Source organism: Nannospalax galili, unplaced genomic scaffold, assembly GCF_000622305.1.
Source record: "Nannospalax galili isolate Female #2095 unplaced genomic scaffold, S.galili_v1.0 scaffold1144, whole genome shotgun sequence".
Taxonomy (NCBI): Eukaryota; Metazoa; Chordata; class Mammalia; order Rodentia; family Spalacidae; genus Nannospalax; species Nannospalax galili.
This window is the reverse complement of record NW_008351634.1, coordinates 946447-968873: the sequence shown is the minus strand read 5'-3', so window position 1 is coordinate 968873 and position 22427 is coordinate 946447. Positions and strand designations below refer to the sequence as shown.

The window sequence follows — 22427 nt, the reverse complement described above, 5'->3', positions numbered from 1 at the left end:
CAGGTGGATCTCTGTGAGTTTGAGGCTAGCCTGGTCTACATAGTGAGTTCCAGGACAGCTGGGGCTACAGGGAGACCCTGTCTCAAAAAGACCAAAAAACAACAACAAAATTAATCAGTATATTGTAGAACATATTTTTAAAAATTGAACTTAAAGAAAGTAGAATTATAATTGGTTATAATATAAATGTTATTAAATTTTTAAGGTCAAAATTCAATACCCTGAGGAAAAATTAATGCTTTAGTATTAGTTACAACAACAAAAGGTTTTCTTAAAAGTTAATTTGCTTAGAAAAACAAGGACTTTTAAATACAATTACCAGGGGCTGGAGAGATGGCTCAGCAGTTTAGACAACTGAGTGCTCTTGCACAGGACCTGGGTTTGATTCCCAGCACCCACATGGAGGCTATGAACCATCCTTGACTCCAGTTCCAGGGGAATCCGGGGCCCTCTTCTGACCTCCATGGCATTGCATGACACGGGTGCACTCATATATATGCAGGCAATACACTCATACACATAAAATAAAAAATAATAATAAAATAAATATGATTACTAAAAATTCAAAATTAGTTGCAGAATATTCCTTAAAGGATAAAGAAATTCAGAGGATTTCATCAACTGAAAAAAGAACCATCACATAAAACACTCCAATTGGAGAGTAAAGACTGTTTCCAGATGCTTCTAACCTACTCCTGTACTACAAAATTCAAGGAGATGAACTTCAAGAGTCTCATGTACCAACTTCATCTAAAGGTCTCATTCATGTAGACTTCAGAGATACTGGGTGGGACTCATCTTCAATTAACTGACAATCAAGTACCCCAAGTAACTGAACATTTCTCTCAATGTTTTGTTCCTTAAGACTGCTATTTTTAACGGCTTCTAATACCTAATAATGCCTTTAGTATAGTCCTAAAACAATGCTAATTTTGGCTTAAATTAAGTTACAAATGCTTACCCAGAACCCCTACTGTATTCAACCAGTTTTCATGTTTAAAAGATTTAAGTGTTTTTACTCTGTGTAAAAATATGTATGTATTTTCCTAATTATTCAGTATAACTTGTATAAAAAGATCAGCTTTCAAATTCAAATTTGTGTATATACATATTATATATTTGTATATTATATACACAGTATATATGCATATTTTTAACCAAATTCAACCAATTAGACTAAAAGGGCCCTATAATGTACTGCAGTGTTAACAAGTAACTACAACCTTATTTTCTCTAGATAGAAATATCCCAAAATTTGGGTTATTTCTTCTTATCCTAATTATATAAGACATCACTCTAAAATCAACATATTCATGATATTTTATAGTTTAAGTACTAATGTTCTTTGATTGAATGTCCTATATAGTACAATTAGCCTGGATAAAAACAATTAAGAAATAGCTATATTTTACTAATAAGGAAATGGACAATTTCCATTTCTATATCATTAAAAAAAAATTAGTGTTTAAGCCTTTAAGACCTATAAAATTCCGATTTCCTAACAGGTTTGATCTCTTGTTTCTATTAATGCTATTAATACTTGTTATATAAATGAAAAATTCTTCTTAGAAGTTTGAAGACTACTGTATTGTTTTGTAATTTCTTCTATGTTTCATTTATTTTTTTCAAACTAAATCTGGTATGGTGTCAATATAATAAAACAGATGAAGTCATTATACACAGATAAGAACTACTAGTCACCCCATGAGGTTATAGCTATAAGGTCTAACTTATCCAAAGAAAAACCAAACATTAGAAAACAATAGATTTATTTGATATTCTAAATATAAACAAAATAGTTCATAAAGAACAGATAACTTTATGTACAGGGGGAGACATAGTCAATCTCATTTTTATTTTAATGTTTATTTTAATGGTGCCTGTTTCATTGACTCTCAGGCAATACTGTTCTTGGTTAAGTATAGTCATCCTGTTGTATGTCATATACAAATGTTATGTCAGATACAAACGACAAAAGAAAAGTAAGATCCAGATCATGCTGGCTAATAGTTTTGATATGATCCAGGGGTTTGTTTCTTATTGGCTCTACCAGCTAGCTATTCCTCTCTCCTGAAGACTGCTATCTTGCCTACAACTGAGCCTCATCTACATCAGATTCTAGGAATGAGTCTTCCTAAGATGGCCTGGGAATAAATAATATATGACTTCTGAATGCACAAATGTGATGCTTGGCCAACAGGGGGAATGTGAAAGGAAGTTCTCAAAAGAACTCCTGCACCTTGGACTGAACTTCCTGCAAGGTTCACCAACTGATTATCACTGTGGAGATTGTGAAGCGTCTGCAATGTTGCAGATCCAGAGCCTATTCACAGATTATCTGGGGACACCTTTAACCCCATAAATAGCCAAACACTCCCTACCTCTGTTTCTGAATTAACATTCATGTGACCAATAAAATGCATTAACTTAGCAGATCACCAGGTCTCACCAATCAAAAAGCTGTCATCAGATAGCATCAGACACCTGTAGTAGGAACCCCCAACTTTGCTATGACCCGCCTGCTGAATGTATCCACCAATGTATTTGAAAAGTCTCTTGATTTATGACTTTTCCTTGTTCTGTTTTCATAAAAACATAACATTACTGTTACCACACTGGAACATGGAATTTGGGGTAACCTGAATCTGTGTTCCCGGGCCATGGTTACTCATATTTGGCTCCAGAATAAACTATCTCTTATCCCCTTTGAGGTGAGAGTTATGCTTTTGTGTCAACAATATTTTGGATATACTCTTCCTAAGTCATGGACAGAATTTTCCAGCTCACAGGAGGAAAGTGAAGCATATTTACACTCACAATAACCCATCACTCATTTGGGTGGCAAATTTGGAAATTTCTGATAAGATGTTTGGGCTTCCTGAATTTTATCAGCTGTTTACAGATGTCTTTCTGTTTTGGACATCTTCAGTTGCTTTCAGAAATGACTCTTGGCAAAGTATGCTTTTCAATCTTGATTCTGGTCATTCTTCATGCAACTAAAATTTTTTAGAGGGCATGGATGGTAACAAGGGCCATTTTCCAACTCTACTAATCTTTAGAGCAGCAAGTGAATAAGGAAGTCTCACACTAAATATTTCAGATATACCTAGTAGTTTAGGGTTTTGTTTTGTTTTTGCAAGTTGTTCTCCACTCCTTGACTTTATCTATGAACTACATTTCTCTCTTTTAGCTGATCTCTTTTCCTATATTAGATGTGTATTTTGGCAACGTTCACATGACAAACTCTATTACAGAGGACTTTATCCTGGTGTGGTTTTTGCCTTCACTTCCATCATTCTTAGTAGCACTAAAGGACAGTCTCTCCAAGGCTTATCTACTTGTTTTGCTCTGTCACAGTACTGCACACACCCAGATACTGAAAGGACACCTCACAAGAGTTCTGGAATCAGTGAATAACTCCTCACTTGACAATTCATTTAGGTTGAACAACATTTAAATTTGACAGTACTGGCTTCAAACTGTTCCCAGAAGGTCCTGAGAAGTGGCTCCTAGAAGGGAGGAAAAGAATAGCTAATTTTCAACCTACTTCCAGAGCAACTCTGCTCTTCCTTCTTTCACCCCCTTCTCCCCAATCTCTGACAAGGTCTCATGTGTCTCAGGCTGGTCTTGAATTCAGTATGTAGTTGGTGATGACTTTGAACTTCTGAGTCTCTTGCCTCTACCTCCTGAGTGCTGGGATTACAGGCTTGTACCATCACACTCATTTATGTGGTGCTGAGGAATGAATCTAGTGATGGATAAATGCCTGGATTTAAAAGGGCCCTGAAGCCGGATATGGTGGCACACTCCTTTAATCCCAGCACTCGGGAGGCAGAGGCAGGAGGATCTCTGTGAGTTCAAGGCCAGCCTGGCCTACATAGTGACAGCTGGGGCTACAGGGAGACCCTGTCTCAAAAAGACCAAAAATAAAAGGGGGGGCTCTGAACTCACTTCCAAAGCGCCCCATACTGGGTTGAGTAAATCTCAGGTAAACCTCAGATCTGAGCTAATATCCAACACAGGACTGCATAAAACCACAAACCCAGAGACTAGGAAAACAAATAACAGTCCCTAAGTCTCAAACTTCCAAATCATGTCACCGGTACTTACATTGAACTTTGAAAATAACCCTTCCCCTCCCCCTTTCCCGATCCTCCAACCCTTATAAGCAGCCCATATACTGTGGCTGAGGGCGCAGGTTCAAATCCCATAGAGAAACCCTCATCATCTTCATTGTTCTTAGTAAGGAGCCATCTACTCCGAGGGCTGGTCTCTCATCTTTCATTTTCACTTCACCCTGGTCAATCTGGATCTAACATTTTCTAACACCCAGGGCTTCAAGTATGCTGAGCAAGCACTCTTACCAATAAAGCTACCCTCCTAGTATCTCTTATCATTTAAAACTTTGTTTGTAGGGGACATGCACACGATATATGTATGTGGGCATGTGAGCCATGGAGCACATATGATGATCAGAAGACAACTCTATGGAGTTGGTTCTCTCCTTCCAGGTTCCAGGATCAAACTCAGGTTGCTAAGCTTAAGGGGCAAGTACCTTAACCTGCTGAGCGATCTCACTGGTCCCTCTTACCATGTTTATTGATCACAGTTCCTCACTAAACTTTGAAAAGAGTCTATTAAATATTATTAAAAGGTGTTTAACGGGCTGGAGAGAGGGCTCAGCAGTTAAGAACACTTCTAGCAGAAGACTCGGTTCGAATCCCAGCACCCACATGGCAGCTAACAACTGTCCATGACTCCAGTTCCAGGGGGTCCAACAGCCTCTTCCGTCCTTTGTGGGCACTGCATGACATGGGTGCACTTACCAACATGCAGGCATAACATTCATACACATAAAATAAAAAAAATAAATAAAAAATATTTTTTTATAAAAGTGTTTAAGGACTGGTGAGATGGTTCAGCAGATTAAGGCACTTGCCACCAAACCTGAGGACTTGAGTTCAATCTCTGGGACCCATATGGTAGAAGGAGAGAACCAACTAATGCAAGCTGTCCCCTGACTGCTACACATGTGCAATGACATTCTCGTTCTCTCACACACATACAACAACACACAAAATAAAGATACTCAATAATTTTTTAAAGATGATTACAAAGTCACTCATTTACTACATTTGACCATAATTCTGCTCACATAAGTGAACTGCTCAAGCCAGCTTTGAGACTTGGTTTGAAAAAAAACGAAAGTTCATGCTTGTGGGTTTTCTTATTTTTTGCCTGTTTTGTTTTAGTTTTCTGATCAGTCACAAAAAGTGTCCAATTTCTGAGGACAAGTTGGATGGAAGAAAGATCAGATATTTTGTTATAAAACTGCTCTGATTTTTTTCATTTCAGCTAGGACAACCCTTGTTAGGCATTAAACTCTTAAAAACAGAAGCCAATTTATCTGCTACTCTGTAATCACCTAGTATTTGCCTTTGCTGTTTGTTCCATGTGTGTCAAGGTCTTGAAGTTGGTTCATTTGAAAACAACCCAAACTTACAGTCATCCTGATTTCAACGAAGGAGTCCTCTGAGGAGCTGCTGGAGGTGAGCTTAAGTTGCAGTTCAGAGATGATGCCCAGCAGGTCTGCCTTCTCAGCCCGAAGACGCACCACCTGGGTCTTCAGCTGCCCCACTTCTTGCTCTGGGTCTGCCTTCGGAAGCCTGGCGCCAAATGTAGGGTCCTGGAGAAGACAAATCAAAGCAAGGGACTGTCATCAAACTCCATAGCTGTCCACATCACAATGTTGTTTTCCTTTGTTGTTTTCTTTTTTCCTCTTTTCATTCTTATTTTTTAAGCATCATATAATGTAGCCCAGTCTGGTCTAGAACTCACAGCTGAGAATGGCCTTGAACTTTGGCTCTTCTTACCTCTACTTCTCAAGTGCTAGTATTACAGGCATGTACCACCATTATTTTATTGTTTTATTTTGTGTATGTGCATGTATATGTATGTGTGTGTTCTCATATGTGTGTGTGTGTGTGTGTGTGTGTGTGTGTGTGTATGCACAGGTGTGCGTATGTGGTGACCAGAAGACAACCTCGGGCATCACGTCTCAGGTGCCATCCAACTTTTTTTGTCATTATGTTTTTGAGACAGGGTCTCTCATTGGCCTAGAGCTTGCCAAATAGATTAGTCTGGCTGGCAGTTACCTCCAGGAATCTGCTTGTCTCTACCTCCCCAGGACTGGGATTACACATCACCATGCCTGGCTTTTTTTATGTGTATTCTGGGACTGAACTCAGGTCCTCAACACTTTATTGGCTATGCTATCTCCCCAGCCCCATGCTCAGTTTTAGGTGAGGTAATTTTCTAACATCTTTGTCTCCCATGCTTCAAGTAGAAGATTTTACCTCTTATTTGAAAACTTATTTTGACATATTTAAAATGGAAGTTTGGAACTAGTTATGGTGGCACACACCTTTAATCCCAGCACTTGGGAGGCAGAGGCAGGCCTATCTTTGTGAGACTGAGGCCAGTCTGGTCTACATAGCGAGTTCCAGACCAGTTGGGGTTACAAAGAGACCCCGTCTCAAAAAGACACACACACACACACACACACACACACACACACACAGATAAAATGGAAATTTGGGGGGCTGAGGAGTAGCTTGTGTCAGATGTGTGAGGCCTTATGTTCAATCCACAGAGCTACATGGGGAAAAGAAAGAAAGCTGTTTACATTATCTTGTAGTCAAATAACAGAAATTTAAAATAACTTCAAGTCAAGAAAGATAGGCTTCCACAGCACACTAGAATGATTATCATGAAAATATCCAGTCTTTGGTAGTGGAAGACTCAGATGCTATAGTTCAAAATTCCAGAAAACAAGGGCCAAAAGCTGTTTTAATAAAACCTTCTATTTTTTTTCCCTCCCACAAGTGCCCACTTGCCCTCACAGCCCCCGCACTCATCACATATAGTTAGAAGCCAAAGCACTAAGGATTTAACTTAAAAGGCCTCCAGTTTTCCTAGCACGCTAGCTGCTGGGCAGACTACTCTATGTTGTTGTAAAATTGCCAAAACCAAATCTGGGCGAAATAAGAAAATGTTAAATTGAAAGGTATAAAAAAGTTAAATTTCAGCTGATATAAAATCAGCAATAAATACTGTCACGTGTGCTGAGTTCACCTTGTTGCAATGTCTTTTTGAGACAGGGTCTCCCTGTAGCCCCAGCTGACCTGGAACAAGTAAGATGCTACAACACATATTTGATACAAGGGTAGGAAACAGAGCTTTAAACAAGTGTCAGAGGACTATGAATAGCAGGCCATAACATTAGAATCTCACATTATCAGGCTAATTTTCATTTCCAAAATTACAAGGATCTCTCAGTTCTCTATGGGAAATCATGAATCCATTTTGTAAGATTAGATTAAATTTCCTTTTATTTTAGTACTGAAAATCTTTCCATTCCTTTCCTGGACTAAAACTACCATGGGCTATCTTCCTGATCTCTATCTCAGTTCCACCATCACCATCTATTATCCCTTTTGACCTCTCACCATTGGCCTTCACGGAATACAATTCTTTGTATTTTCATATATTGTGCCTCCTACTGTCTAAGTGTGATGGTTAATCTTGATTCTCAATTTAACTGGATTATTCCTGGGACATTAGCAAAGCACACTTCTAGATGTGTTTGTGGTATGTGCCCTGGCATGATGGTACACGCTTTTTTTTTTTTTTTTTTTTTTTGGTACATACCTTTACTCCCAGTAGTTAGGAGGCAGAGGCAAGATAATCAAGAGTTCAAGGCTAGTCTGGGCTACATAGCAAGTTCCAGGCCAACCAGGCCTCAATAGCATGATCCTGTAAATAAAATAAATAAATAAATAAATAAAAATAAATAAATAAATAAATAAATAAATAAATAAATAAATAAATAAATCTGAGTGCAGTGTTGCATGCTTATAATCCTGTCAATACTGAAGCAAAGACAGAAGAATGCATGGGGCTCACTGGCTAGCCAGTGTAGCCTAATTGGTGAGCTTCAGGCAACTGAAAGATTGTTTAAAAAGAGGTAGATACTCACCCAGGGCTCAGGAACCACTGCAGAAAAGGGCACACAAAGATTGTAAGAGTCAGGGAGGAGGTGCATGACCATGTGGAAATAGAGTCCTAGAGGCTCCTAGGATCACTCTTACAAGAACCTATATCAATGGTGTCAGCATGCACAAGACCCATGCAAACTCAAGCAGACAAAAATCCAGCACAAGACTGTGGAAACGGACAGCAGGCCCAATCTTAGCCAAAGAATTATTGGCAGCTGATTACTGCTGGGTGAAGAAGAGCTGATCTTCTTAAAGGGAGGGACTCCAGATAGGCTGACTAGACCTCAGTGGATGAACTTGCACTGAGAGACGGCTGGGAAGATGATAGCCCTTAACCCAATTGACAGAATGTTTGAATTGCGGTGGGGGGGGGGGCTATGAGAGGGACCAGTGGGGAAGGGGGTACAAAGATTAAGATGTTCTGTATGAAATTCACAAAAATGCAATTAAAAATTTACAAACAAGACAAGACAAAACAAAACAAAATAAAAAGAGGTGGATAGCCTTCCTGAGGATGACACTTGAGGTTGCCCTCTGGCCTCCACATGTACATGTATGCAACCTCCCGCCATACATATATGGGAAAAAAAAGACCACTGATAGAAACAGTATTTTCCTAGGTAACTTCATGCTTTAGATTATTCTACATCATTCTCCTTTTCAATTATTTTCTGTCCATTTTATTTCATTGTTTCCATTTTTATCAATCCATGGAAAAATAGAGATCAACAAAGTTCAAGGTATAGGCTCAAGAAAAAGAATCATTAATATGTGAACAAACCTTGCCTGAACAAAACCAGTGCTCCATTCTCTAAAAGGTTAAGTACAAAGTCTGGAAGGAAATAGTCAGGGATGTCACTTAAACAATACCCGAGGAACCCTGGAGGGCCCGCAGGGGTCAAACGTCCTCTGGTTTGCTCTTTAGCAGCACCTTAGACATCCACTCTTGGGAATGAACACATTCCACAGGATCTTTGAGTCAACCAAAATGTGACCATTTTCTTCTTTCACCACCTCAACCCTATAGCCAGGATCCCAGATCACAACATAGCACTGCCATGTCATTTTTCAAAAGCAACTTGTAAAGGGAATAATCACTATTTAAGGCTGAGATAAAGGACAAGGTCAGAAAGTAAACACTGCTTCTTGTTTTTCTTTTCCCATTTTCACATGTGCATGTGTTGTACATTTTTGCATGTGTATGGGTGCACACATGTGGGTATGCATGCATATGTGTGTACCTGTGGGAGTATATGTGAAGGCCTGAGGTTGATGTTGGAAATCATCCCTGATCACTCCTGCACCTTATTCATTAAGGCAGGGTCTCTCAATCAAATCCAGAGCTCATGGATATGGCTAGTCTTGCTAGCCAGCTTGCTCTGGGGATCCATTTCCAGCTTCTAAGTCTGGAATCATGTCTACTTGGCATTTATGTGGGTTCTGGGATTTGAATTCTAGTCTTCACACTTGTGTAGCAAACACTTTAACTATTAAGCCATCTCCCCAACCCCAGAAGTACACATTCTGAGGTGCAGTGTGTGTGTGTGTGTGTGTGTGTGTGTGTGTGTGTGTGTGTGTGAGACAGGGTCTCCCTGTAGCCCCAGATGGCCTGGAACTCACTATGTAGACCAGGCTGGCCTTGATCTCACAAAGATCCTCCTGCTTCTGCCTCCCAAGTCCTGGGACTAAAGGTGTAAGCTACCATGCCCAGGTTCTGAGGTAAAGTTTTTAAAAACGTAGTTTTATATCAAAGATATATAAAATAAGAACTAACAATTGGATTGGTTCTAGGTAGAGGTTCACCTACCAGGTTTTTTTTTTTTTTTTTTGTCTTTTTGACACAGCTGGCCTGGATTCGCTATGGAGACCAGGCTGGCCTTGAACTCACAGAGATCTACCTCCTTCTGCCTCCCAAGTGCTGGGATTAAAGGCATGAACCACCATGCCTGGCTCACCTGCCACTTTTAATGAATACAAAACACTGATTTTTTTTTTTTTTTCGAGACAAAGGGTTTTTTGCTATAACTCACTATGTGGCATAGGCTGGCTTCCAGCTCTCAATCTACCTGCCTCAGTCTCCAAAGTGCTAGGATTATGGTGTGAGCCATGTCACCTGGTTTATAATGTTCTTTTGACCACAAACAGCCTCACAATTTTCTTTTTTCTTTTCTGACTTTATTTTTAGTGTATACCTGTGTATGGTATATGTACACGTTCATGTAGGTATGTGCATGTGTATGTGAAAGGGTGTGTGTGTGTGTGTGTGTGTGTGTGTGTGTGTGTGTGTAGGCCAGAGGTGTGTCTTTCTCCATTACTCTCCAGGACCTCTTGAGATACTGAACCTCTCCCTGAACCTGGAGCTCATCCACTAAGCTAGGCTGGCTGGCCAATGAGCTTCAGGGATCTGGCAGTCTCCTTTTCCCCAGTGCCGGGGTTATAAGCCACTGTACTTGGCTTTTCTGTGGGTGGTTTTCATTTGAACTCAGATCCTTATGCCTGCATGGCACTTTACCAACTAAGTCATCTCCCCAGCCCTGACCTTATACATTTCTTTCCCCAACAGAGATTATACATGAGCCTTAAAATTACAACCAGTGTCTCCAGCAAAAATATTTCTTCTAACACCAGTTCAGCCTAAATAATGGAAAGTTTTGATCTAAGTGTCCAGATCCTAAGATTCTATTGCATACATTAAGAAAACAAAAATCACAGTTGATCCACCTACTCACCTCCAGTGGTCTTTCTGTTTTCTCTTTTAGTCTTACAAGCTCTTCTTTCAATTTCTCATTTTCATCACTCAAGGCCATCAGGCGCTCCTTAGCCTCTTTGCTCTGTGTCTCAAATAACTGGCGTTCCTCCTTCTGCTTCTCTGTCCAGGCAGAAAGCTCCTCAAATCGCCCCTTCATAGTTTGATTATTTAGCTTCATGGCTTCTGTTTGGGGTTTAGAGAGAGGGAGGAGTCACAGGCTAGGAGAATGAATGGAATTTCATGGAAAAGGGACTTTGCCCATATCAATGCTCTGGGGCTCGGCATCTAAATATGCTGTATGTGGCCTGGGCTGAGTATACCAGCACAAAAGACTACAGTGAGGTGAGTAGAGTTTGCTCACAGATAAAGCTAGAACGCCTAATATCATTGAAAGTCCTTAAAGGTCACAAGAAAGGCCAGGGCACAGAGGCTCATGCCTGTAATCCCAGCACTTGGGAGGCAAGAGGTAGGAGGGTCAGGAGTTCACTGCCAGTCACAGCTTCATGGTGAGCTGGATGCCATCCTGGTCTATAGGAGACACTGTCTCAAAACAACAGCAAAATTCCCCAAATAAAACTGATTTGGGAACATAAATTCCTATTAATGACCTGAAGACTGAGCAAAATCTTATTATTCTTTGATTACATTTGATTAGCCATGGCTTGATATATCAGAACTAATACTAATGCTCTTTGTCTCTTTTTCGCTCCCTCCTCCCTCTCCCTTTCTCACTTTTTTGAAAGAAGGTTTCACTGTGTAGCCCAGGACAGCCTTGAACTTGCCCAGGGTAGCACTGAACTTGAAATCTTTCCTCCGCCTCTAGAGCTGGGATATAGCCCTGCACCATCATGCTAAACTCAGAATGCTTTCTCTTAACAAGTAATATTTACAATAAACTCTGTAATCACAGAGGTCCTTCTCTCTATTTCCTCTTAAATGGACTAAATGCCCATTATACTATTTCTTGAGATGGTATACTTTTTCCCTGTGCTGGGAATCGATTCCTGAGTCTTATACATGCTAGGCAAGCTATCTACCAGTGATCTACACCCTCAGTCCCTAAATAAAAATACTTTTTAGTCTTATCTACGTCCAGAAAAAAACAGAAAGCATTGTATCCTTGTCCAAAGTTATTCTGTGCTGTTTTGTTCCCAGGGAATCAGGTTAAGAAGCAAGCTCACTTGTAGGCCTTATTCAGAAGAGATTACATTTCTTAAGTGGTGAAAAAGGACAGATATCCCTACTCACCTTTCAGTTGGTGGTTCTCAACCAGGAGTTCCTTCATCTGTTGCAGCAGTTCCTCTGGGGTAAATGTGTCCAAGCTGGGGTGAGCCAGATTGGGGGGTCCATTTCCTGGGCTCTCACTGGGGCTATCCCTCTTCTCAGTTAGGCAGCTCAGAGGTTGGTGGGCCATGGCAGCAGGTCCTATGAAAAAACCACAAGCTAAAAATATAGCCATCCATGTTCTGCCAAGGGTCTCAGAAAGTCCCACAAATCCATTAGTAACGACTAATGGTTCTTCCCAAAGGTTGCCAGCTTTCCCTTGAATTTCACTGTGAACAGTTTATTTTTAAACATCAAAGTACATAGCCCAGCTTCACAGAAACTTGCACAAGTGTGTGCATGTTTGCACATGTGAGTAGAAAGAGGCACAGTGAGAAACTGGGACATGGAGCAGGAAGGGCTGCCCTAAAGATAGGAATAGTATTTGTAGCCTTGGGTGAAAGTTCATTATATAAAATTTGCTCCTGAAATCTTTAAGTTTCTTTATTTTGAGTGAATTGTATAGTTTGGGAATTAGATCTCAACAAAGATTAAAATATCTGTATTTTACTTCTTGTATTTTTGTGAAAAGGAAAGGGAGAGTTAACATTTATTTTTTCAACTCTTAGGCTTAGTATGTGCTGAAACACCATAGTAGACATATCAATATTCTTGATTTTTCACGTGAGGAAATAGCTCACTGAGGTGTCATAGCTTGTCCAAGATCAGTAAGTGGTCCACCTAGGTATTAAGGCTGATGTAAAAACTCCATCTTTAAATACAGTAAGGGTACAAGTGAATATTTAGGCTTTAATATTATATTTTTCAAAGCACACACAAAAGACTAAGCCAGCTTGTTCAGCTACTACATATTAGAAAAACATTTCTACACATGCTGCTTTATTTTGTAGATGAGTCAATAAGAAAATATAAATAAGAGTTAATGCCAATTCCATTTTTTTATTACCTACCACTCAGGCAAACATAGACATTCCAATAAATGGCTACATGCTGTAGGTAACAATTTTCACCTCACGCTTCATGAAAATGTTTCTCCATCAAAAACTGATGTGGATGGATTATAAAACAACGCAAAGTAAAGGCAACAAACGAGTGCACAGTCGTATTCTGCAAAGGCAAAAACGGTGAAGTCTAGAGAGATGACTAAGATAATAGTATTTCTTGGGATTGGAGAGATGACTCAGCAGTGGAGAGTGCTTCCTGCTCTCTTAGCGCCCATGTTTGGCTGCTCACACTGTCTGAAACTCTACCTCCAGGAATACAATGCCGGCTTTTGATCTCTGCAGGCACTGCACACATGTGGCATACACACACACGATTTTTTAGAACCTTAAAATACTGTTGATGACAATATATAAAATAATTTATCAATATATCATATATAAATAATAAGTATATAATAAATAATATAATCCGAAGACAATTTTAATTTCATCTATGCAACAAATAGGTGTTAAGCAATGATGCTTGCTCTAAAACTGATAGAGCAGAAAGACACCTGGTGCCACAAAAGGCCTGGGATGAAGAAGGCACTTGGGCACTTGCTAGTGAGCAGTCTCTTTCTCTTTGTCTCTGTCTCTCTCAATAGAAATTGAATCTAGGGCTTCACACATGCTAGGCAAATGCTCTATCACTGAGCTACAGCCTCCATCTACAATCTTATTACTGAGGGAAAAGTGTGTTCTCATAGGACCAACCCCTTACAATCTAGGCACCTGTATTGTGTTGTAGCCTTCTATGTATGGAATCAATCTTCTAACAGGGGCAGAATTGCCCTCTCTGTCCTATAACTGTATCATAACATCAGTGAGTATGCTTAGTATCCACATATGAAAATAAGGCCAGATGCATAAAGTGTGGGCTGCTTCCCATGACCACAGGAGGCAGGATCTTGGGCTCTGCAGGTTCTCTAGAATCAAGTACCTGGTACACTGCTTTTGGTTGGGAGAACTTGTAGGCAAATCAGAATCCTGCCACTGATGGGACCAGCAGGCTCTGTGGCATGAGTGGCTGTGTGACTTAAAGCATCAGCCTAAAAGAAATGCATCCCATGAAGTGATAAGGATGATCCCTTCACGGAGGGAACACACTGACAAAGCATTTTGATTAGTGAGCCTCTCGTATGGAGGATTTATGTAACTGGTTTTATGTAACTGAATTGATTGAAGGAGGCACTTAGTATGCAGAAACGAAACATTTGATCATTTAGCACTAGATGACTAAAATTAGAATGCCTTCTCTACCCACCCCCTTTTAAATATATATTACACATTTATTATCTGTTTTAGTTATCTTTTTTTTTTTTTTTTGGTTTTTTTGAGACAGGGTCTCCCTGTAGCCCCAGCTGTCCTGGAACTCACTATGTAGACCAGGCTGGCCTTGAACTTACAGAGATCCGCCTGCCTCTGCCTCCCGAGTGCTGGGATTAAAGGCCTGAGCCACCACGCCCGGCCCTAGTTATCTTTTTAAAATTGTTTTCTTTTTATAATTTATTGACTTTTTGTATATTTCATACATAATATCATCTTTATACCCCCTTCCCTTTGGCACCCTCCCATAGTCCCCCCGACACTGGAGTTCATATATTCTGTTATTTGTATTAAGGACGATTATGTAAAGTTAGTGTCCTGAGATGTCTCTCAGTGCAAATTCATCCAACTGGGGTTTAGCCAACCTATCTAGTCTCTCTCTTCAAGATCTGCTCTTCCTCACCCAGCAGTAATCAGCTGCCAATAATTCTTCAACTACGGTTAGGGCCTGCTGCTCAGTTCCACAGTCCTATGCTGGGTTTTTGTCTGCCTAACTTTGCATGGGTCTGTGCATGCTGACACCATCACTGTAGGTTTGTATGAAAAGGGTCCCTGGCACCTGTAGGACTATTTCCATATGGTCACGCACCTCCTCCCTGGCTCTCACAATCTTTCCGCCCCCTTTTCCACAATGGTCCCTGAGCCCTGGGGTGGGTGGACCTCAATACAGGAGTCCTGTCCAAGGACCCAAACTGTGCAGACTCTTATTCTCTGCATTTTGACCATTTGTGGCCTTTTGTGTTCCTGGCCCTCTGTTGCATGAAGGAGCTTCATTGATGAGAATTGAAAGATGCATTAGTGTTCTCTTCATTCCTTGGTCTATGTTCTGTGAGTCTTGGGTGTAGAGGTTGCATCCTAAATGTGCCAATTCAGAGAATCTCTGTGTCTAACCAGTGGTGTAACTCTGCAATAATCTCCGTCTGTTGAAAAAGAAGCTACTTTGATAAGTGGTGACTGGGATACTTGTCTGTAAATTTGAGGATCCATATTTTGCACATAGTAAGAAATTACATTAGTCTAGGGATATGACAGCCTTGGGATTTCTCTAAGATCTAAGACCTCTCCAGCTATGTGTATTTGGCTAGGTTTACAGTACCAGACATGAGTTTCCTCCTGTTGTGTACCCCCTTTTTGGGTAAATCGAAAGTTTCTGACTTTCCATAAAATTCATTTTTGGATAACGTGGCCCTGATTCTGCAAGAACATTGGGGAAAAAAAAGAACAAAGTTGTGCTAAGGGAGACAGCAGAAAAGTCACTTGTATCAATATGCAAGTGTGTGGCCTCTGAAGTTACCTGAGCTCTAGAAATATTTACTGACTCATCCAGGGTGTGATGTTCCTTGTGGTTCTTCTTGACTCAGCCACTTCCCCCAAAGTAAGAAGTTGTTAAAATTTCTAAAATATCACAGACTCACCTCCACCCTTAATACATGTCCAGTAGGCTGACTCCATCATGTGCTGCCCTCTCAAAACATACTTGCCCTTGCCTAGTTACATTGTTGGCCAATGGCATTAGAAAAAGTTATCCTGAGTCAGGTGTGGTGGCACACCCCTTTAATCCCAGCACTTAGGAGGCAGAGGCACGCAGATTTTTGTGAGTTCAAGGCCAGCCTGGTTTACAAAGCGAGTTCCAGGCCAGCTGGAGCTACAGGAAGTTCCTGTCTCAAAAAGAAAGGGAAAAAAAAATCCGTAATTCAAATGTCCTACTGAATAACAAGCTGGCATATGCGGCAGACATAAGCATACAAATACTACCATCATTTTACTAAAAGCAATTTAAAGCAGTAGATGAGACAAAGGGCACTTCATGATTTTAGAATATTTTAAATATATCAATATGAATTACCACTGTATGGTGCCCATGTGAAATAGCTATTGGTAGAATGTAGTTACAGAATGCTTAAATCTCTAAGTTAAAAAAATATTTTTACACATATATTTACAGTGTGTGTGTGTGTGTGTGTGTGTGCACCTGCATACATGAGCATATACCATGGCATGCATATGGAGGTCAGATGCCAATTTTTGGATATCTGTTTTCTCCTTCCACCATGTAAGTTCCAGAGATCGAACTGAGGTTGACAGGCTTAGCAGCAAGTCCCTTTTACCTGCTAATCCAACTCACCAGGCCCCAAATCAACTGGGTAAACATGGAGATATATACATATCTTTGCACATATCTTCAGAGAGTCCAAAAACTTCAACAAACTGTTCATTCCAAGGTCCTATCTACAGAATTTTTCACAAAAATCTAACTGATGTAGGTACAAAGTGTCATTTGGTTTTTTTGTTTGTTTGGCCTTTTGGAAGCAGGGTCTCCCTGTAGACCCAGCTGTCCTGGAACTCACTATGTAGACCAGGCTGGCCTCGATCTTGCAGAGATCCACCTGCGTCTGCCTCCCAAGTGCTGGGATTAAAGGCGTGCACCACCACGCCCGGCCCCAAAGTGTCATTTCTAAGCAAAGATAATATTTAGTAAGATGGGCATGATGGTGCATGCCTGTTACACAGCACTTAAGAGGCCAAGATAGGAGGACTGTTATCAGTTTGAGCCTAGGATGGGACAGATATACAGTGATTTCCCAGCTAGCATTGCCTATAATATGAGACAAAGAAAAATTAGCATGAGACAAAATATAATTTAATGAAAGAAGGATGCATTAACTGAGTATGGAATTTGTCAAGATTTCACTAACAAGGAAGACTGGGAACAAGCTGGTAGGTAGAAAGTCAAAAGTGATATAGCCCAGCTTTTATTCCCTAGTTCTGTTGCCTGAATCACTAACCATATACATTCTTACTCTTTATCCCAAGGTCAAGTAATTATAGCAATGGCCTGACCTTACAGGCATGGGCATGGGCATAAATCTCATTCCTGAATTGGCCTTAGACAAAATCTACTCTGGCATTCAACACAAGAATGTCTGAGTGGTTTCCACGGTGCATGGCTGCACTGAGCAGACTTGGATAGAATACATGAGCCATGATCCCCCAGCAGGCACTGTCTGTTTCATTATAGGATGGCTCTGACAGCCAGAGGGCCATGTGCCGCACAGAATCTGTCTTATGCTGACTTCCAACCAATGGACAGCAGATACAAATTAAGCTAAGCCTTTACTGTAGTGTCTTCAAATCTGCTAATGAAATTAGCAGGTTCAGTCCTTGCATGGATAAATTAGTTTTAAGCAGTGAGAATTTGTCTCTTGATCAGAGATGATAGTTGGCTATGGTGAATATGAATCCGGGTTCACAAAAGGTGCTGAAGGGGCCCACCAAGACAGCTCAGCAGATAAAGGCAACTGCTGTCAAGTCTGACAACCTCAGTTTGATGCCTGGGACTCACATGGTAGAAAGATAAAAGTGACTCTTGCAAGTTGTCCTCTGAGCTCCACATGCATGCTGTGGCAAGTGCATACACAGAATAAAAAATAAATGCAATTTATTTTTTAGGTCTGAGTAGGTTCTACTACCATGTGACTAAATGAATCATCACTGTGGAGGAAGAACTCAGGTTATACACATATTTTATTAAGAGTAAAAAGTTGCCGAGTGTCGTGGTGTACACCTTTAATCCCAACACTTGGGAAGCAGAGGCAAGCAGACCTCTGTGAGTTTAAGGCCAGCCTGGTCTACATAGTGAGTTCCAGGACAGCTGGGGCTACAGGGAGACCCTGTCTCAAAAAGAAAAAGAAAAAGAGTAAAACGTTTTGGGCTGGAGAGGTAGTACAGCGGTTAAGAGCACTGGCTGCTCTTGCAGAGGACTCAGGTTCGGTTCCTAGCACCCACATGGCAGCTAACTGTCTGTAACTCCAGTTCTAGGGGATCTGACACCCTCTTCTAACCTCCATGAGCATTGTATGACAAGGGTGCACCAATCTACATGCAGGCAGTACACTCACACACATAAAATAAAAATAATAAATACAACTAAAAAAAAAAAAAAAAAAAAAAAAAAGTAAGAGCACTGGCTGCTTCTGCAGAGGACCCAAATTCAATTCCTGGGACCCTCATGGCAGCTAACAACCATCTGTAACTCCAGTTCCACGGGCTCAGGCACCTTCCTCTGACCTCCACAGGCACTGCATGACACACATTCAGGCAATACACTCATACACATAAAATAAAAATAATAAATGAAATATTTTTAAAAAGGCAAAAAGTCTCACATTGCTTGCTAGGAAGCTATTTGATCTCATAGCTTGTTAACACACAGAAAATAGAAACAGGCAACTTAGTTGTGAAGGTGGGAACCCAGAAGTAAGACTTGCTTCTTCCCATTCCTCTTTCCCCAAATCTAATGGAATCATGAAATCCAGTTACTTCCAATTCCAAAATGCTTCCAAAACTCACCATGTCCTTTCCATCCCTACAGGCTTAAGCCTGGGTCTTTATTTTGCCTGGAACTGACAGCCTTGCACTTTTGCCTCTTCTGTCTACTGCTGTGTCCCCAGCACTAAAAAACATTTTGTGAAACACAAGAAAAAACTTACCAGGTCCTTGTTGAATGATTTTTAATATCATTCATCTCTTTCCATTTCAATTCCATTGCTTTCAAGATTTATGAGAGTTGTTTATTTATTATTAGCAGTGCTGAAGCCTGGACTCTAGGGCTTTGCATATGAAAGGGAAGTGCTCTACCACTGAGCTATACTCATGCCTTCTTTTAACACAAGACCATTCCCTTCAGTATAAACATTCTCATCCAAAATAGTGTAAGACAAATAGAGCCTTTCCTGGTCTGGGCTTATATACCCAAGCACCAGCAAGTCATTCCTGCCACCAAGACACTTGTACCACATTAATGAGCTCACAGTTCCCTGTGTTCTTAGTCTCTGTGTCCTTTCTTCTGCTCTGTCCTCTGCCTGAAATGTCTGGCTCTCATTTTCCCTGGCACACTTCCATAGGGTAGTTTTAATGTCTAGCTCAAATGTGACTGCTTGTGTAGCATGCGCTCTTTTGCGTACCCAAGAGCCATTTGCATGTGTTTCCTTAACACTTCTGGTAAATACTGCCATACTCTTACACCAGCTACTTTCTCTCCATCTTTTTTCTTACTGGAGACTGGCACATAGCAGGTTCTTGGTAAGTGTTTGTTGAAATGAAAGGAAAATATAGCCTAATGAGGTCTTTTAAAGTCTTAACACCTGTAAAATGCTTTCTGCTGTGTAAGCAACAAACACTACATGGTAATATTATTAGTTTCCTACAATTCTATGGCATTTAGTTCCAGACTCTTGAAGTCAACTTTTAAATTTTATTTTAAGAATCAGAACTGTCTTTTTTTCTATCACTTCAAGGGCATCTGGATATTATTTAATAACACATATTCTAAAATTCCATCATTATATTCATGTCAAGATAGAAGCAATGAAAACCTTAATAGAGATGGCTCAGCAGGCTCACCAAGCCTGATGAACTGAGTTCCATTCCTGGGACCCACATGGTAGAAAGAGAAAATGGTGCCCCACAGGTTGTCCTCTGGCCTCCACATGCATGCTGTGGCAAGCACATGTGTGTGTGTGTGTGTGTGTGTGTGTGTGTGTGTAGAGAGAGAGAGAGAGAGAGAGACATAGAGACAGAGACAGAGTCAGAGACAGACACAGAGAGAAAACTGTCCTCTGAGCCCCCACATAGAAGGAGGGTCAGGGAGAATTCTGGGACCTTCATCTGAGTATTCAGTCACACAACACATAGGCTAGAGTAATATAGGCTAGCTAGAAAAGACTAAGTAGACGGGACTCCATTTATACAGCTGGGGGAAATCACCACCCATGCTGGGTGAAGATTCTCTAGTGTGGTCTTGATGAGGGGAGGCTCACCCCATTACTCTGTAGTAAATCCAAGAAACTCACTGGTTCCTCAGGGTTAACTTTGGTGGAATCATATCTTGGTTTGTCATTTGTCATTGGGATATTGGGAAGAGGGGTAGACATTGTTTACATTGCTCCCAGGAAAGAAATTTTAGCGAGCGAGTGAATGAATGAGAATATTAATATAATTGAAAAAACTCAGAGTTTTTTTTTCTGTCTTTTTTTGAGACAGTGTTTCCCTATAGCCCCAGCTGGCCTGGAACTCACTATGTAGACCAGGCTGGCCTTGAACTCACGGAGATCTGACTGTCTTTGCCTCCCCAGTGCTGGAATTAAAGGCGCTCGCCCCACACCTGGCTAAAACTTAGAGATTTTAACTTCTTTTTGCCTTGGATTTTTATTTTACTATTTCAGAAATGCCAAGTCTCTATAATATAAAGTTGAGAAAGCAGGTTCGGAGACTAGCCGTCAGTATATCTCATGATAGAACTGTATGCTACTACTTAAATGAGAGGATTCAGGAGGAAGGTAAAACCCAATTCCTTCTCTCTCTGTCTCATACAATATAATATGTAATTTACAGGCCAGTTGTAAAAACTGCAGTTACCTTTTAACAGTGTACACAAAACGCATAAAGTACTCCTCAAATTGGCTTGGTGTAAAAACAGATCAAACACGCACATACTAAAATCAATCCTTGGCATCTTCTCTGTAAACCACAATGAAACTGCACTTGTCCAGTGCAATCCAAGGCAGTCCCTGGCAGTGGCCACGGCTCTGGTCCTCCCTACCCTATTACTTTGGGGCAATGGGATTCCCTCCATCTCTCCAGAGGTCAAAAGAGCAAGGTGGCTGCTTTGAGTAACTATGCAGCTTTGGAGCTAGCTCTGGGGAGGTTCCAGTGGCCCAGTACTGCCTTTCTTATTTTCAAAAGGCTCTTACTAAGGTTTTCCAAATCAACCGTCAACACCTTTGGCACATATTCCATACAAGAATCCTGAGAGTGGAGGGGAGGACAGAGGTTAGGTTTCATTTTCTCTGAGCCCTATTTGCTGTCTTCAGCTTAAATACTGCCTATGGTAAAAGCAATTCCTTTAAAGTTCTCCGCTTCATCAAATAATCTCTCTCTCTCTCTCTCTCTCTCTCTCTCACACACACACACACACACACACACACACACATATCCATATATTTCTATACATACACCTGTATACAAATATTGGGTGTGTGGATATATAAAACATGCATGTTTTATGGCACACTCTCCCAGACAGTTTACGCAGGCTCTTTTGAGTTGCCCTGTAAGCCTGCTACCTTGACTATTCTTTACCGTTCCTGGGTCACCTCATGTCTTCCAAAGGTGTACACCTTCAACCACTTCCTCCTTGTAATGAACTGACTGCTTAATCACTCTCAACCAGTGGGAGGACGTCACCTTCAAACCACCTCGGTAGCCTGCACAGGAAGTCACCTGCGGTCAGCCAATTCAATGTTTTATCATCCTGGGGAAAGGGGGTCCTTTGGGGTGGCCACCACCCCCATGGCTCACGGTTGCCCTTTCACACCAGGTCAGGATTCACCCGGCCTGGAAACCTTCTCAGGGCAGGCAACCTACAGGAGGGCCGTCCCACCCCTCGTCACCCCCCCAACCCTCCCCGCAGCCTCCGGTGTAGGCGGCGGCGGAAGCGGCTGCCAGGGTGGCTTGGGAAAGTCACCGCGCTCGGCTAGCGCCCGCCGCCCCCGGCCCTACTCACCCGCCGCCGCAATCCGGCTCCTCTGGGGTCACTGCCTTCTCCGCATCGTGCCCAGGATCAGAGTTTCGGAGCCGGACGCCTACGCCCACGTGGGGACTGGCCGGGGGTGACGGGGTGGGGGCGGCCGGCTCGGGCAGCTGGACAGTGACGCGCAGCCTCGCGACCCACCGCGCGCTGCTCAGCTGACCAGAGCGCGGGCGCCCCACCCTCTCGGGGGAGTTTCCTGGGCCCCGCCCTCCCCAGGGCCCCGCCCAGCCACGCCCTCCCGGTGACCACGCCCCCAACGACCCGCCCCTCTTCATCGCTTCCCTAGCCTCGCTGTCCGAAATGTGGAGCAATGTCGAGATGTCAGACACATGGCGTTAATTAAACTATTAATCAGACAAAATGATCCAACTCGGGACTCTCTTGTGTAGTTCTAAGGTTTTTATAGAGGACCAGAATCATGTTGGGTGGCTGAGCCT

The 22427-nt window shown here is 41.6% G+C and overlaps 1 protein-coding gene across 2 annotated transcripts in view; it reads right to left on the bottom strand.

The window, feature by feature from the left end:
• Optn (optineurin) overlaps positions 1-22164 on the bottom strand; it is a 66908-nt gene extending 44744 nt beyond the window's left edge. For both annotated transcript variants that reach the window (XM_008848533.3, XM_008848535.3), the window contains exons 1-4: positions 21964-22164; positions 12055-12231; positions 10787-10989; positions 5504-5686 (exon numbers count right to left, since the gene is read on the bottom strand). In XM_008848533.3, coding sequence (XP_008846755.1) covers positions 5504-5686; positions 10787-10989; positions 12055-12220 — 552 coding nt within the window. In that variant the 5' untranslated portion in view covers positions 12221-12231; positions 21964-22164. The remainder of the gene's footprint in view (positions 1-5503; positions 5687-10786; positions 10990-12054; positions 12232-21963) is intronic.
• Positions 22165-22427: the final 263 nt, after the last annotated feature.